At 38.9% G+C, this 14987-nt stretch overlaps 2 protein-coding genes across 4 annotated transcripts; both read right to left on the bottom strand.

The window, feature by feature from the left end:
- Positions 1 to 388: 388 nt before the first annotated feature.
- Positions 389 to 2689, bottom strand: LOC146487145 (tetratricopeptide repeat protein 28-like). Its single transcript, XM_085085998.1, has 2 exons — positions 1294 to 2689; positions 389 to 762 (listed from the first exon to the last, which is right to left on the bottom strand). Exon 1 carries the CDS (start codon positions 2433 to 2435, stop codon positions 1296 to 1298), a length of 1140 nt encoding a protein of 379 aa, XP_084942124.1. The 5' UTR covers positions 2436 to 2689; the 3' UTR covers positions 389 to 762; positions 1294 to 1295.
- LOC146487144 (uncharacterized) lies at positions 2559 to 14788 on the bottom strand. 3 transcript variants are annotated; one of them, XM_085085966.1, is made up of 2 exons: positions 14687 to 14788; positions 2559 to 4204 (listed from the first exon to the last, which is right to left on the bottom strand). In XM_085085966.1, the coding sequence occupies exon 2, from the start codon at positions 4183 to 4185 to the stop codon at positions 2689 to 2691; it is 1497 nt and encodes a 498-aa protein (XP_084942092.1). In that variant the 5' UTR covers positions 4186 to 4204; positions 14687 to 14788; the 3' UTR covers positions 2559 to 2688. The 3 variants fall into 3 exon arrangements, with proteins under 3 accessions (XP_084942092.1, XP_084942103.1, XP_084942098.1); XM_085085977.1 differs by having other exon boundaries at positions 2559 to 4191; positions 14683 to 14771; XM_085085972.1 differs by lacking the exon at positions 14687 to 14788 and adding an exon at positions 9471 to 9566.
- Between the last annotated feature and the right edge of the window lie 199 nt (positions 14789 to 14987).

The following is a 14987-nucleotide window of genomic DNA, read 5'->3' as shown; positions in this document are numbered from 1 at the left end:
AACTGCAATATTCGATATTTACAGAAACAAATCGTAGTAAAGAATTTAAAACAGAGCGTCGAGATCTGCTAACTCTAGTCTAACGATGACTGCACCAACGTTGGAATTCCAAATGAGCATCACAACGTCAAATCAAACTTGACACATATATACAAAACACTTTTGTGCTTCCTGTATTTGAAGGTGCTCAGTGACACTGAAAATCAACACCAATTTGTCCTCTTTGTAAAATGAAAACTGTAATACTCCATATTTACAAATTCAATCGTGATCGAAATTTTAAATAAAAGTACAAAGTCAACTGACGACGAGCTGTCGGGAATTGAAAAAGGAGCAACTAAACTAAGGGGACTAGCATCTCCTTTTGTTTGTTTTTTTTGTTTTGTGAAAGTTTGAAAAAGCACTGTCTCTAACTTATTAATACCTAGTAAGATACAGAAAGAATAACTTCCACTTTGCAAATTTTGATAACTCTAAATTCTACCTTAACTCCTCACGTGATTGCAAACACGTCTGTTCTTGAATCTAAAGAGACCAGTAGTTATCTATTTCATGCTAGCAAAGCTAAAGCTGCTTTGTGAGTAGCTTTTGATGTAGATCACTTTGTAAGTAATAAGAGTCTGATAAGAATCTGATAAGATGTCTTCAATCCAAGTGATTGATCGTTCACTTTTGTTAATTTACTGTTCAATGTACTGACGCCTTCTTTCCAAAGAAAGTTCCAATTTTTAAGACAGGCATTCCTCTGCCAAGGTGAGACACCTGCAAATGATAAACAAAAATTAGATTTTAGGGTCAGTTTTGTGATCTGCTTTATCGGGCATAATTCTACTCCCTTGCACATAACTAACAAAAGGGGGAGGCATAACGATTAGCAATCACTGAGATTGTTTTCAAAACGAACAGTTGGTCTGATAACAACAGCACAACTTCAATGAACGAGCCTATGCCATTTAGTCGACTTTCAGGTTGATAAAAATCAATACTAATTCTCTGCGATACACATCGATATGTAGAACCCAGCTTACAGCCTTACAACAGACTACTGCACAATCACGTGATCGCGAAAGTCGACAACTAGACTATTTCCCGGGTCTCCCACACGCATTACAAAGCACAAAATGGTTTTATCACAACTCTAAAAGGGATCATTAGGAATGTCTACTGACCGTAATTTTTTTGTTAACCAATTCCGTTGAAGGAATAAATAACAATAAATCATAAATAAATATTGGAATAAAGTAAATAATTAATTCAGCATCCGTAATAATATAATTCAATAGCAAAACTAACCTTTACTTTCCAAAATCAAACGTCACGTTATCTCCAATCAGCATGAATGGTGCCCATTCGCAAACGTCAGAATAGCCGTTACTTCTCATCCACTTCATGGCCTGGTGAAGAGACTCACTGGCACTTTCCCCACGAACAAGGTGCTCATAGAAACGACTCATCAGTTTCTTTGTTGCTTCGTCTGGTATGGCCCACAGGGCCACCAACACTGAGCGTGCACCGGAACCTAAGAAAGCTCGAGCGATTCCAACGACTCCCTCCGCTTTAACATGTCCTCGTGCGCTGTAACTGCAGCTGAGTACTACAAGTTTTGCACGCAGTTGAACTCGTGAAATGTCAGCCATTGTCAAGAGGTAGTCTTTCTCGGTCGCAGTCCCCGGCTTCATTGAGCTTTCGGGAGCAAGAGCAATTTCTCCTCTGTCGGCATCACCATGAGCAGCAAAATGAATCAGACTTACAGAGTGTATGTTCTTAAGAACCGCTTGCTTACTTGCTTCCTTCCCTAACAAGGGCTGAGCTCCGATCAGTTTTCCGATCATCTCCGCTTCCTGTGTGGCAGATGGTAAACGGGAAAGATTCCCAAGGCATCCCTTGTAATACACGTCCCTAACGTCTGGATCGCCCACTATCAGTGCTCCGGTCTGACTGTGATAATGTGCTGGACAGTCCTGAATGAGCCCGAGAGTCGTCAAAGATGGAACAATGCGGATCCTGTAAGCCTCTGATAAGTAATTTCCTCTTTCATCCATTAAAGCTGCAAATGGAACTTTGTACAACACACGATCAGGAACAATCACAAGTTCAGGTTGATCGAGAAAGTCAGCCACAGGAGCGATGATCATTTGGTAACGCTCGGCTAGGGTGGGAAGGGGTTGCAGGTTTTCCTCTTCTTCCTCCTCTACTGGGCGGTAAACTGTCAAGCTTTCTTCCTCGGCTGGTTCACGTGTTGAGTCGCTGGCTTTCAAAAATGACAGTGATCGATCTTCGCACTGCTCTTGTGAAAGGATATTAAACCTTCTACAGCTTTCCTGACTAAAAACCTGATCAGCACTTCTCTTCAATCCCTTTTGAACAAAACATTCGTTGACGTCTATTTTACGAAAATGCATTGGTTTGTTTCCTTTAAGGACCGCCAAAAACATAAATTGATCAAGATATGAAATGTATAGACAGCTACAGTTACTTTCTCTCTTCAAGATCCTTTCAATAGCAGCCCAGGACGGCGGATTAACTGATAATTGTTGTTGAGAATAATGCTGAACTGAGATTAAGTCTGCCAAAGCTCTGGCTCGTGCAAGTTCTAGAACACAAACAGCATCTTTTACATTTCCACTAGAGAGAAGCAGTGCGGTGAGTAAATGATAGGAATGACTGCGGTCTTCTATAAGCGATATCTTAAAATTGGTCATTGCGTCCGAGAAAACTTCGCATTTTCTCGCACTTGTTAATGCTTGCAAAGAGATTCGAAAATATTTCATGTTGTGGACCTACATTTCCTTCTGAAATGTTGTCGTGTGTAAGTTGAAGGTGCCACGTAGCCTCTGCACTTATGTCATTGATCTCTCTGCTTATGGCAACTGCCTTCTCATGACACTGTTTAGCCTCAGAATGTTTACCAAGAGAACGAAACAAAGTTCCCAGGTTTCCATAACAGGCAGCTTCCCCTTCTCTGTCGCCAATTTCTGTTCTTATTGCAAGTGCTTTCCTTTGGTATTCTTCGGCTTTTCCATATTCACCAAGAGATTCAGAGACCCTTCCCAGGTTTCCATAACACGCGGCCTCTTCTTGTTTGTTACCAAGTTGTCTTTGTATTGCAAGTGCGTTGTTTAGATATTCTTCAGCCTTTGCATTTTCGCCGAGGGGAAGATACACAGTTGCCAGGTTTCCATAACATGCAGCTTCCCCTGCTCTGTCGCCAATTTCTTTTCTTATTGCAAGTGCTTTCCTTTGGTTTTCTTCAGCTTTTCCATATTCACCAAGAGAACGAAACAAAGTTCCCATGCTTCCATAACATGCGGCTTCCCCTTCTCTGTAGCCAATTTCTTTTGTTATTGCAAGTGCTTTCCTTTGGTATTCGTCAGCATTCCCATATTCCCCAAGAGATTCAGAGACCCTCCCTAGGTTTCCATAACACGCGGCCTCTCCTTTTTTGTTGCCAAGTTTTCTTTGTATTGCAAGTGCGTTGCTTAGATATTCTTCAGCCTTTGCATATTCACCACGGGAATAATACACAGTTCCCAAGTTTCCATAACATGCAGCTTCCCCTGCTCTGTCGCCAATTTCTTTTCTTATTGCAAGTGCTTTCATTTGGTATTCTTCAGCTTTTCCATATTCACCAAGACATTGAGAGACGCTTCCCAGGTTTCCATAACACGCGGCCTCTCCTTTTTTGTCAGTGCCAAATACTCTTTGTATTCTAAGTGCGTTGTTTAGATTTTCTTCAGCGTTTACATATTCACCGAGGGAATGATACACAGTTCCCAGGTTTCCATAACACAAAGCTTCTCCCTTCCTGTCGCCTGTTTCTATCATGATGCTCAGTGCTTTCTTATAAAGCTCTTTTGCTTCTTTATATTTGCTCTGAAGTTGATATAATTCTGCCAGTTGATAGGTTAGTTTGCCCTCTTCTGCCTTTAAGTTGAAGCCGTTAAGAAAGTCCAAAAGTTTTCTACCGCAGTTTATTGCACTTGTGTGATCGTTAAGAAGACGATACGCCTGAAATAACATACCGTATATGCTTGCGTATGCTAATTGGACCTCTCGCTCTTGGGCTGTGTTGCTTAGAAGAATCAGACATTCCTGCCACAACTCAGTAGCTTGTAGAACTCGACTTGTATTAAGAAGAAATATTCCAACGAGAAAGATCCACATGATTTTGTCTGTGTTGTCCATGGTGGTCTTAATTAAAAACCTGAGAAAGAAAACAAAAGTAGTGTCAAGGTTTTCTTTATACTGGTAAACCAGTGTTGAGCGATAATCATGTTTTCTAAGAGTGGGTAGTAACGACGTTAGTTTTATAAGGGCGCAGAAATGAAGGGGCGCCTGGCCACTTGGCTTTGACGCGGAACGAGACTAGGTCGAGAGCGCTGAAGGGTGCTCAGGCTCAAAACTCGCATGGCGGCCAATGAAGTTCAATCGGTTGATGTAGAAAATGGGAAAAGGTACAAAATTTGCACTTCCATCTTGTAAGATGAACATTTCTATATGATTATGAAGCTATAGGTGCTAAAGAAAGGGTTTCGATTTGCGGCCTGAAACAACACATGGTATATGGTTGTGTACGCTTATTCAATGGGGTTGATGCAGAATATAGGATAAGTACAACGGAACGGTTCAAAATTTAAAATTTACACTTCCATCTTGTCAGATGAACATTTTAATAGCATTTTGAAGCTATAGGTATGAAAGAAAGGGTTTAAATTTGGGAATTAACGGGGTGTTTTTTCAAATTAATTCGAACTTCTTCAAATTGGTATGCCATGCGATGTGTGAGAGCAGATTGCGTAAACTTCAGACTGAACTGATGAAAGGCAAGCTTAGCTCATCCATCTTATCCATTTTATTTTAAACTTTTCTGAACTTTTTGAATTAGAGACCATAGAACTGGATCCTTTATTTGTTAGCCTATAGTTGAAGTCGTGACTGAAAACAGTTTTGTACTGATAAGCCCAATATATTGTTATGTTTTAGAGAGTAGAGTCTTAAAGAAACTAATTTGAAACTAGCCAGGCTATGGGGTAAACCAGTTGAATGGACAGTTGTGCTTATATGCAGATGTGTTAGGCTAAAAGGGTAGGACTCGAACAGATCAGGCTAGGGTAGAAAATAATTGGACTTCAGTGCGCAGACTGTCAGCTGCTTATTAAACATTTTATACAATCGTCCGAATCGAGATCCGAAATTTGCAGGCTACCAGGCGTGTGATTACCAAAATAACGAGGCATTTCTCCCTTCTTGACTCTAAATTTGGTATGATCCATGATTATTTGTATCCTTTGTTCCGGAGGTAGCAAACCATCAGTATTTGTGGAAACATTCCTAACACCAGCTTTCCAGTAAATTGGTTTCACAATGCCTCATTTTCCATGGGGAGTATTTTCATAAGAACAGCTTGGGGTGGTGTTTCATATATCAGATCGATGCAAACGTACCAGCAACTGTCTCATGCAAAGATGAATTCAAACAAAACTAGCTGAAACTATCTAGAAATCCACACTAATAAACATGCAAAGGAAACCAACAAAGGATAAGGCTCAAAACACAAAGAGTGAAAATCATTGTTGCTGGTACTAACATATCAGGGAGATAGCCCTCAAGAGAAATGGGGCTGTAAGTCGACAGTGACAGGAAAGCAAAAGCAGCTGATCTTATTCGTTCCCCTCGGTCACAAAATTCAACACAATTCTGACGTATACAGTATTTCGTTTCTGATAAAATGATTTGATGGATTGATCAATTTCACAGGGGACTTGGAGGGGATCTAGCACAGTACGTTATTCACAACTTTTAAACGATCATATCACGTTTCGGCGTTCGGAAGAGAAAAGCCGACATTTATTGACAGAAACGTGCGTTAAAAGGAGGATGTTCCACACGAGTGCCTACGATATTCTAAGCAAATTGTTGTCCAAAGGTCTTAAACCATTCGAATGCAATAATCAACCTTGGTCAAAAGCAAAAAATAATTGTTCAATATGAAAAATTAGACAGAGCAAAATATTACCATTGAACTGTTGAAAACAATTAACTCTAATTCCTTTTCTTCATGGATAATTACATATTTGCTTCTTTTTGTCTTGTGGGGGGGAGGGGGGGTAGGGTGATTCGCCTCCTCTCTATAACTTCGCAAGTATAAAAGCCATAAAGCTGTGACGGTGAGATGTGTCCTTTGAGGTCCGCAAAGAGAATTGATGACGTCACATTACGTTGTAATAACATCAAGATTGTCAAATGGATGCCCTGTTGGATCCGCATCTTGGATTTCTGGATTTCCCCGAAACTTCAGGAAAGCGCCGAAATTGAACGAAAAGTAATCATCACCTATAAAAGAACACTAATATGGGCTAAAAAAAATAAAAGTTACAGAAAGAAAAGTAATTTTTCTTAATTTAAAATAAAGGATTTTCAATTTTCCGAAAAAATATGACAATCAAAAATTGTTTGCCATGAACATGAAGAATCAATTGAAAAGTCAAATCACACTCTGGTTCAATTTTAGCCGAAAGCGCAGCAAAAATGTACTCTTTTATAGTCTTTTTTACCGGATTAAAAGCTTAGGGATTACATACTTTTCAACAAACTATTTCCTATTTCTATCATCAAAATTGTATTCTAACGCCATTCGAATTTCGTTATAGAACGATTTATTGCATTCCATGTCATCGTTCAGTTTTTGATTTGGCAGTGCATGTAAAATTTGAGTTTCAGACAACAAGAGATAAACTTATTTTTTTGCTCTATATATACGCTAAGGTCAACGCTAAGGTGGTATGTACAAAAATCTTTCAACACTACTTACCACAATGCCTCTTACACTTCACAAATCATCACCATAGGCCAGTCGGGTCGATCGGGAATGACCGGAATCCACACAGTAGCGGGGAAAACGCACTTTTTTGATAACAGCTAACGACCGAAAACAAAAGCACTTAAAATTTGAAAACGAACATCAAAATCTCGAAAACAAAGCAGTTGAGACGCGAAAAGGAAACGTTCATTTGGAATGCGGACTGTTGAATATCAAATCAGATTGTTATGCCTCCTAACTTAAATACGTTTTCCGATTGGAGGAGAACGTGTCACGTGCCATGGGTCAAGACGCACTAACTTCCTAGGGCGAACAAAACCTTGAAACCGCGGCAAATTTGTGTGCCAGCCCGCGTCAAGAAAATAATTTGTATATAATTTGTTCTCAGCTTCGCCTCGGGGAACATTGAGGTTCTCGGGGAAACGAAACTCACTGTTTCCCCACGGGCCAGTCATTTAGTGCTTATGAAAATCAGCTTTGGGTAATGATTGGGTATTGTAGTCCATAATGACATTTTGATCTGTGAATGGCAGGCACTGACCAATACTTCGAGGCGATTTTGATCTCGAGCTTTGGGCTTTGTTTTCAAGTCTGAGTGGATCGTTTTTGATTGTCGAGTGCTGTTTTCTTTGATTTTTTTTTTTAATAGCTGATGAATTCGTTTACGACTTTTTCCTTTTCAAGTTTGCTGTGCTTCATTTTCCTGATTTAGGTCAAATTCTGTCAAGCAGGATTGAATTACCATGAGACGATCACATGATAACAATCAGAGCACCTAATCTCCCAATACGCAGAACACTATAATGGTTAAATAAACTGCACGTGATACTCAAGGAAGGCCGGCTATGACAAGCACATGCGTCAATAACATATAATTTACATGAAATAGATTGGCGAATAAAAACAAGTCTTAACCTAGTGAACTCTTCTCTAATGGTATCACGTGGGTGACGTTTAGTGGTGCTGGGTGACCGGCTGGCGGCAACAGGCGTCGCCAAAAATAAAAGTTTTGAAGTGCTTGCACTTGGAAGACTAGTCTACACGCTCCTTGCACTATTTAGAGTACTCCAGTATGAATTTCGAATCTCGAACAAATCAAGTTTCAAAGCCCTCTCTTACTTCCCTAAATTGCCTTATTTTGAAATCTTTGTCGAAAATATTGTTTTTTAGCAGACCCCCTGACCTCCATAAAACGCACGCCGACTGATAACCCCGACTGATGACTGGAATTTACCCACTGGGTGTTCAAATTGGTTCCCTTCTGCCCAATAATCAAAGACTCTTGCCGATCATCTTCCATGGTCGCAGCACCGAGGTTATGGAACTCCTTACCACTAAACATAAGATCTACGACAAGCCTGTGATATGTTTATAACTTAACTGAAAACATTTTTATTCAAGTAAGTTTTTTCAGAATGCGCTGAAAAATTGTTATACTTCCATGTTTCTTATCATTTGTTTCAACTTTCAGTTTGTAAAGCATAGTTGAACATTTAATTGGAAATTGCGTCATGTAAGAGTTGTAATTAGTAATCAATTCTCTTATAGCACAGACCAATGATGTCGCAGCTCTTTATTCCATTTTTATTGCAAGTATTACTATCAAGAATTCTAAACCAAAAACCAAAATCCAAAGAGGTACTTGGAAAAATAAGGTTATTTTTTTATTATAAAAAATAGGCTGTCTTATAAGATAAAACGAACAAGTTGAAAAGTTGGTAACTGTTGAGCCTGTAATTAACTTTCTTTCATTTAAATTTATCATGATGTTTTGGATAAATTACGTTACTACGTTTGAAGCTTTTTTGCTGTTTTTTATCATCCAAACATGTACTGCATCTGTGGTGTTTTCAGCTACTTCAAGTGCACTTGAGTACAACAAACATGAAGTGAAAATTAATTATTGAAAGAATATACTAATTTAGTCAGACAGCACTGTTCATCATCCAAGCGAACATCCGTGCTCTGTTCCTTGTAGGATCAAACAAAAGGTCGAAAATAATAAGTGAAAAAAAGGGATTTTCCCTGCAGAGAAAAACACACGCAATAGAGCAAGCACTGCCAGAATCTGCCATGCCTTGGGTGAAATTTTCAAAATCATAAAGATTAAATTCAGTACAAAAAGAACTGAATAAAAGAAATTACGTATTGATTGAGCAAAGGTCCTTTAAGTTGACAGTATCTGTTTCATTCCATCACCACGAGTTTCGTTGCGTAAGAGTTGACAATTATATTGCATATATATTCACCTTCAGATTTCTAAATTTCGAATTAACGAAAGGCGCAAAAAACTGTGTAGTTTCATACTATTTCTACGTATTTCAACGTTTTCTTATACAAGTATTTGGTAATTAAAGTCTTTTACGAGGATAGGACCGATTAAAAGAATAAGATATATAATAATGGAGTTAAAAACTACCAAATTACAATAATAGAGTAATCAGTAAGGAAGTAATCACTAAGGAAGCTAACTAACAATTTCGAGAAATGACAACCAAACAGCTCAGCCCTCTGCAGAGAAAACGCATGTACGATTTTGATACAACTGCGTTGCTATTTGACGGCAACGATAAAATGGAAATTATAGTTATATTTACTATTCAAATGGTACAAATAAAGGGCATACAAGAAAACAAATATCGAAACTTACCACGACGCCACTTACTGTGATAAAGCGTCGCCTTGCGCAGTCGTCGGAATGTTAACAGCGGTGGCGAAAAAGAGGACTTTATTATTGCGGACGCTAAACATTGAGAGCTCGAAATACAAAGCGCGTTAAAATCAAAAAAGGAATACCCAATGTTGGCAAATGATGTCACTAAAAGTGGAAAAACGAAACACCTATCGATGGCTCGAAAACGAAGCACCGAAAACTCGAGAAACAAAACATCCTAGTCTTGCATATTAATCGGCATCCTATAAAAGGAATAGTGAGCGGCAGCTTAATTGTGTGTCATAACTTGGCTATAAGGTTCACAAATACTAGACGGACCTTACTTATCATATATAATTTTATTTATTTTCAAAGCTTCCGCCTTAAAAATTATTCTAAAAAAGAACTAAAAACAGAAGGGAGACAAAAATCAGTGGTGACGCGTATCTTGAAACCGAAATACGCAAAGCTGAAACAGAAATACACTGGAAACACTTGCTTTTTACCGCTTGAAATTCGAGGCGGTTGACAAAAAGGGCCGAAGGCACGATGCGTCAAATGCGTGGATTCTCGCGTGGGAGCATCACTCGCTTCAGACTTTCGTTTGTAGACTGCGGGCGTTCGTATGACGGACCAACGCAAAAATACGGTCTGTTTTGCAGTTTGACAAAGCACATATTACATTCGAATACAAAATGAAGTACCTGAAAAGTCAGCCGCTCAACTCGAAAATGAAACAGCTGATAATTAAAGTCTTTGAGACTTTAATATTACACTACTCGATGCTTCATCGTAATCATAATCAACTTTAATCAGGTGGTTTTGCATATGTAGTGTGAGCAAGAGACAAGGAAAAAGGAAAATCATAGTATTCATATTTAGAAACAGCTATTAATTTTTTTTTACGCGAATAACATTGAATAACATTGAAACTGAAATTGTGACTTCCTTGAACATGAAGTATGTTTTACATGAGGCGAATTTCTCGTAAAGACAAACAAACAAAAAAAACACAGAAATGAAATCAAGGCTCCTGTGAGCCAACTCGTGACTGCAGATGTGACTGGCCGGGTAACAATATTAAAAGCGGTACTCGCATAAAACTAAGCTACAAGGAGGCCGTCGATAAAACCAGGAACATGGAATATTCCGGAACATTCCGAACATCCCGGAACATTCCGGAACATTCCGGAACATCCCGGAACAAGAAAAAAAATTAAGATACAAAAAAATCAGTAATAATAATAATAATAAATTAAACAAAAATAAAGAAAAAAATGAAAAAAAGTGTGTATATTTATATAAAATTAAATTACATTGTATCCGAAAAAAAATTCATATAAGAAGAATTACGGAGTAGGTGGAGAGGTGGGACGGTAGTATAAATGGGGTGTTGAACTGACCACACTGGATGAAGGCGCAAGAACTTTCCCGCCATTTGCAGCACGTGCTTATCGTCCGCTACGCCAGAAACTGATCAGTTCCGGCTATTTTCAGTGGATTTTATCTTAAAAACAAACAGGCCTAACAGGAAATTTTGTTCATATGAAAAATAGTTATAAGCATAGAGAACAGCTTTGTAAAAGCAAACAATCTACAAGGAACCGCACAACGAAAATGCTGCAAGTATACGCAGGATCTGTGAAAGATCTAATCAGCCAAAAATATAAATGACTCAAATTTCTCAAGGCTGATCGGACTGCTTAGAAAACCTAACACGACAGTGACATGATAGAGGTTGCCGCATTCTGTTGATTCTCGGTTTGGTCTCATTGGAAGGGAAGAGAAGTTTTCGTGGCTTTCGTTCGAGAAACGGGTCCAAGCTCCCGAACGACTAACAAAGGAGTACAAATACGGAACGTGAGGCCCTAGGCGAAGACGGCGGGGAACCCGGGAGGGTTTTGGTAAAAAGACTGCGCGAACGACTTTTAGCTCCACTCTGAACATCAGGAAATTGATTCTTTGGTCAGCCGAGCCGGAACTGATCCAATTCTGGCGTAGCCGGCGATAAGCACGTGCTGCAAATGGCGGGAAAGTACTTGCGCCTTCATTCAGTGTGGTCAGTTACAACACCCCATTTATCGTAGGTACCTCATATATCCCCTATTATAATAAGGGATACATGAAGTACCTACCATTGAAGTACATACTCCATTTATACTACCCTCCCATCTACTCCGTAATTCTTCTTATATGAATTTTTTTCGGATACAATGTAATTTCATTTTATGTAAATATACTCACTTTTTTTTTCATGTTTTCCTTTATTTTTGTTCAATTTATCATTATTATTATTTTTTTATCTTAATTTTTTTTTCGTGTTCCGGGATGTTCCGGAATGTTCCATGTTCCTGGTTTTATCGACGGCCGCTACAAGGATTCGTGGACGCCATGCCAAATTGCCGGAATGCATTATGTACATAATGTCATTTGCTTAACACGTAAAACAATTAAATTACGCACGCACTCTGTTTCCTTTCGGTGCGCGATGCAACGCAAAGGTGGACGTACACGTTCTTTGGTGATTTTACGTGGTTGTCTATCGACTTAAAAAAAGCGTCCAGTTTTTATTCCAAGAACCTCCGTAATTATTTTTTCCTTGCGTCGTGTTCTTACCGAATAAAACTTGAAATTTTGTTTGCCTAGACGTGACTAAAATCTTGCTGTTTTCAGTATGGTAATATTCCTTTTAACGTTCAAACGACGGCTCCTCTCAGCGTTTTATAACATCGGAAGAAGCTTTCAATCTTGTTAACGTTGCTTTTTAGGCTTACCAAATGAACGTAATATAGAAATACGTCAAGCGTTGCGCTGATTTTTTACTGATGTGCATTAGTAAACTTTTAAGTGTTTACATTTGTTGTTGTGAGTAGATCTTATCGCTCACACTGGACCCCGAATGAAATTTATTGCGAAGCTTAGGTTTTTGTTCCCTATTTTACCCTTAGCTTTTCATCCACGGAACAGCCTTGAACAGGGTTTTTTTATATTTATATATATTTTGCAGCCAGAGATAGAAGTACATGAAGTGTTGTGTTCGGCTGCATGTAAGTTCCTTGTTTACATCCTGATCTTATCTATTAGGTTTGACACCGAAGGGAGATTTATCGCTCAGTGGAATTTCATATTATTTCAGTCACGTCGTTTCCACGGATTTTAGGGTAAGCTCCTTTAAAAGTTTTCATGTTTGCATGACAACTTCACGTCGATTTAAGTGTGTACCCACGTTTCGTGGGTCGTTAAGTATTCATATATTCATGCTATTGTTTAGACTCATTGCCGATTCATCTGTGTTCACGTCGGATGTCACTCGGGAATGTAAGACAACTATAGAAATCGGAGGGCTCTTTGAGGAAATGTGTGACAATTTCCTTTTGTTTGTCATCTGAGAACGAACAATAGCTGTAATTCTAATTATTTCCCCTCGCATTCTTTAACCACACACTGAAACGAGCAGTTCCGCCTATCGAAGATTAGCCTCTCTCGCAGATTGGCTCGTCACGCAATCTTTTCTCCCCAACAAGACAAACCAAAAGAGCGTCTGCGAGGTAGGTTAACGAAGTAGAACTTTTGGAAAATATTCTTCCTGAAAGGAAAGTTGCCCCTTAGTTTCGGTCAATGGAAAGAGTTAGCCGACAACACTTCTGCTAGCTGTTTTCTATTAAGATTAAGTTATTCGTTGAGTTGATTTTACGCCCTTGTTTTTTGAATTGATATAAAGTTTACAGCTTATCGAGCGAGCGAGTGACATTCAGCCCACAGCGATAACTCGTTCATTGCGCAAACACATTCACGAGTTAAAAAGGATAACAAACATTCTTAACCCCTGAAACTACTAGGCGAGGACAAATAATTGCGTTCCCTGGGCATCAGCCAGTTGTACCGCTGTGACGTCATTAGTTTTGGTGATTTGAGCCGTTTTTGGAAATAAACTAGTGAGGGAGAAAAAGGTCTTGGAATGCACACCTAAATGGTAAAATCAAAGTGAGTTGTGACCCGAAAACCAAGCATTTTTACTCGACGTTTTTATTTATTTATTTATTTATTTATTTATTTATTTATTTATTTATTTATTTTGGAAAATTCGATCTAACAACCAAATACCTCTATGTGCTTAAAATACACACAGACATACATACATATGAACAAGCTTAAACAAGCGTTATGAACTTTTATCAACATGCAGGTATCGATGAAAATACATTCTTAGTGCATGCCTCTTCATATGAGCCCGGTGACCGGGCTGGCTCGGTAGCTCGCTGTTCATATGGGAAATTTAATCCCGGTTAATTTACCGAGATGAAAAATGTCCAAAAGGCCCCAAAAAGGCCGGTGGAACCGCGTTCCGACTTTTCAGCGACCTTACAAGCCACGCAATCTCGGTCGCAAAAACCGAGACCTCGGTAACCGGGCCAGCCCGCCTTCTCATATGAACACATCGAAATTTTTGTAAAGAAAAGAGTGGAGAGGCCAGATCTCGGAAACGAAGCCAGCCCGGTCGACCGGGCTCAAATGAAGAGGCCCTTAGATATAAGAGTTAAGCAAATGCGCGCGCGCATGTATCCTTAAAATCTGTAGCATTCTTTTTAACGGTCAATAATTGTAATGAACTCCACAAACCCAAAAGACAAATTAAAAAGAAGAAAGAAGAGAAAAAGGGAAACAAAAAGACGAGCGTGTAGGGGAAAGTTTCCTGCTTTCTGCGCTTGCATTAAAACGAACTTTTAAAATTGTTTGCCAGTCTAAAGAGAAAGGTTGAGTTACAAACAACATTTTAGGTTGTTTGGTTGTAAGTGGACGTACTACCGCACAAAAATGCAATTTCCAGCTTCAATTTGCGGTATGTGTCTCGAATTTCAGCAGCCAAAGCTCATGCACAATCAATTTCAACTGAAGTCAGATCACACTCTTATTCAATTTCAGTCTTAAGAGCGCCTAGAATACAGGCTACTGAACACACTATGTCCTCGTTCTGTCATTTAAGTCAATGTATTTCACTGGCATCAGAGTTTTGGCGTTACAGAAAGATTTCTCGTACTCCAGATCTTGTCTTCAGTTCTTAATTTCGGAGCGCGAGCAAAATTTGCATGTTCGTCAGTCAACGCAAAGTAAAATAAACATTTTCTTTACTCTCTACATACGCAAATGCCAACGCTAAGGTGATATATACAAAACATTCAACACAACAAGCTTTCGAAATTATTTGTACTTACCTCAATATCTCTCGCACTTAACAAATCGTCACAACGGGAATGAGCGGAATTTACACAGTAGCGGGATAAACAAGTTTCTTCATTACCAGCTAACGATCGAAAATAAAAGCACTAAAAATTTGAAAAGGAACATCAAAAGTTCGAAAACGAAGCGTCTGAGACTCGAAAATGGAACGTTCATTGGTTTATTCGGGTTGTTGAACACATACTAATATCAGATCAGATAACTAATAACTAATATCAGATCAGATTAAATGCACACAGGTGAATTAAGGCCTGGTCCTAAATTCCTGTCTTGAAA

Source organism: Pavona decussata, unplaced genomic scaffold (genome assembly GCF_977016875.1).
Source record: "Pavona decussata unplaced genomic scaffold, jaPavDecu1.1 SCAFFOLD_16, whole genome shotgun sequence".
Taxonomy (NCBI): domain Eukaryota; kingdom Metazoa; phylum Cnidaria; class Anthozoa; order Scleractinia; family Agariciidae; genus Pavona; species Pavona decussata.
This window is presented reverse-complemented; position numbering and strand designations above follow the sequence as displayed.

Excerpts from the sequence above, each read along its gene's own strand:
- LOC146487145 (XM_085085998.1), bottom strand. The coding sequence starts at position 2,435 with ATGTTTTTGGCGGTCCTTAAAGGAAACAAACCAATGCATTTTCGTAAA.
- LOC146487144 (XM_085085966.1), bottom strand. The coding sequence starts at position 4,185 with ATGGACAACACAGACAAAATCATGTGGATCTTTCTCGTTGGAATATTT.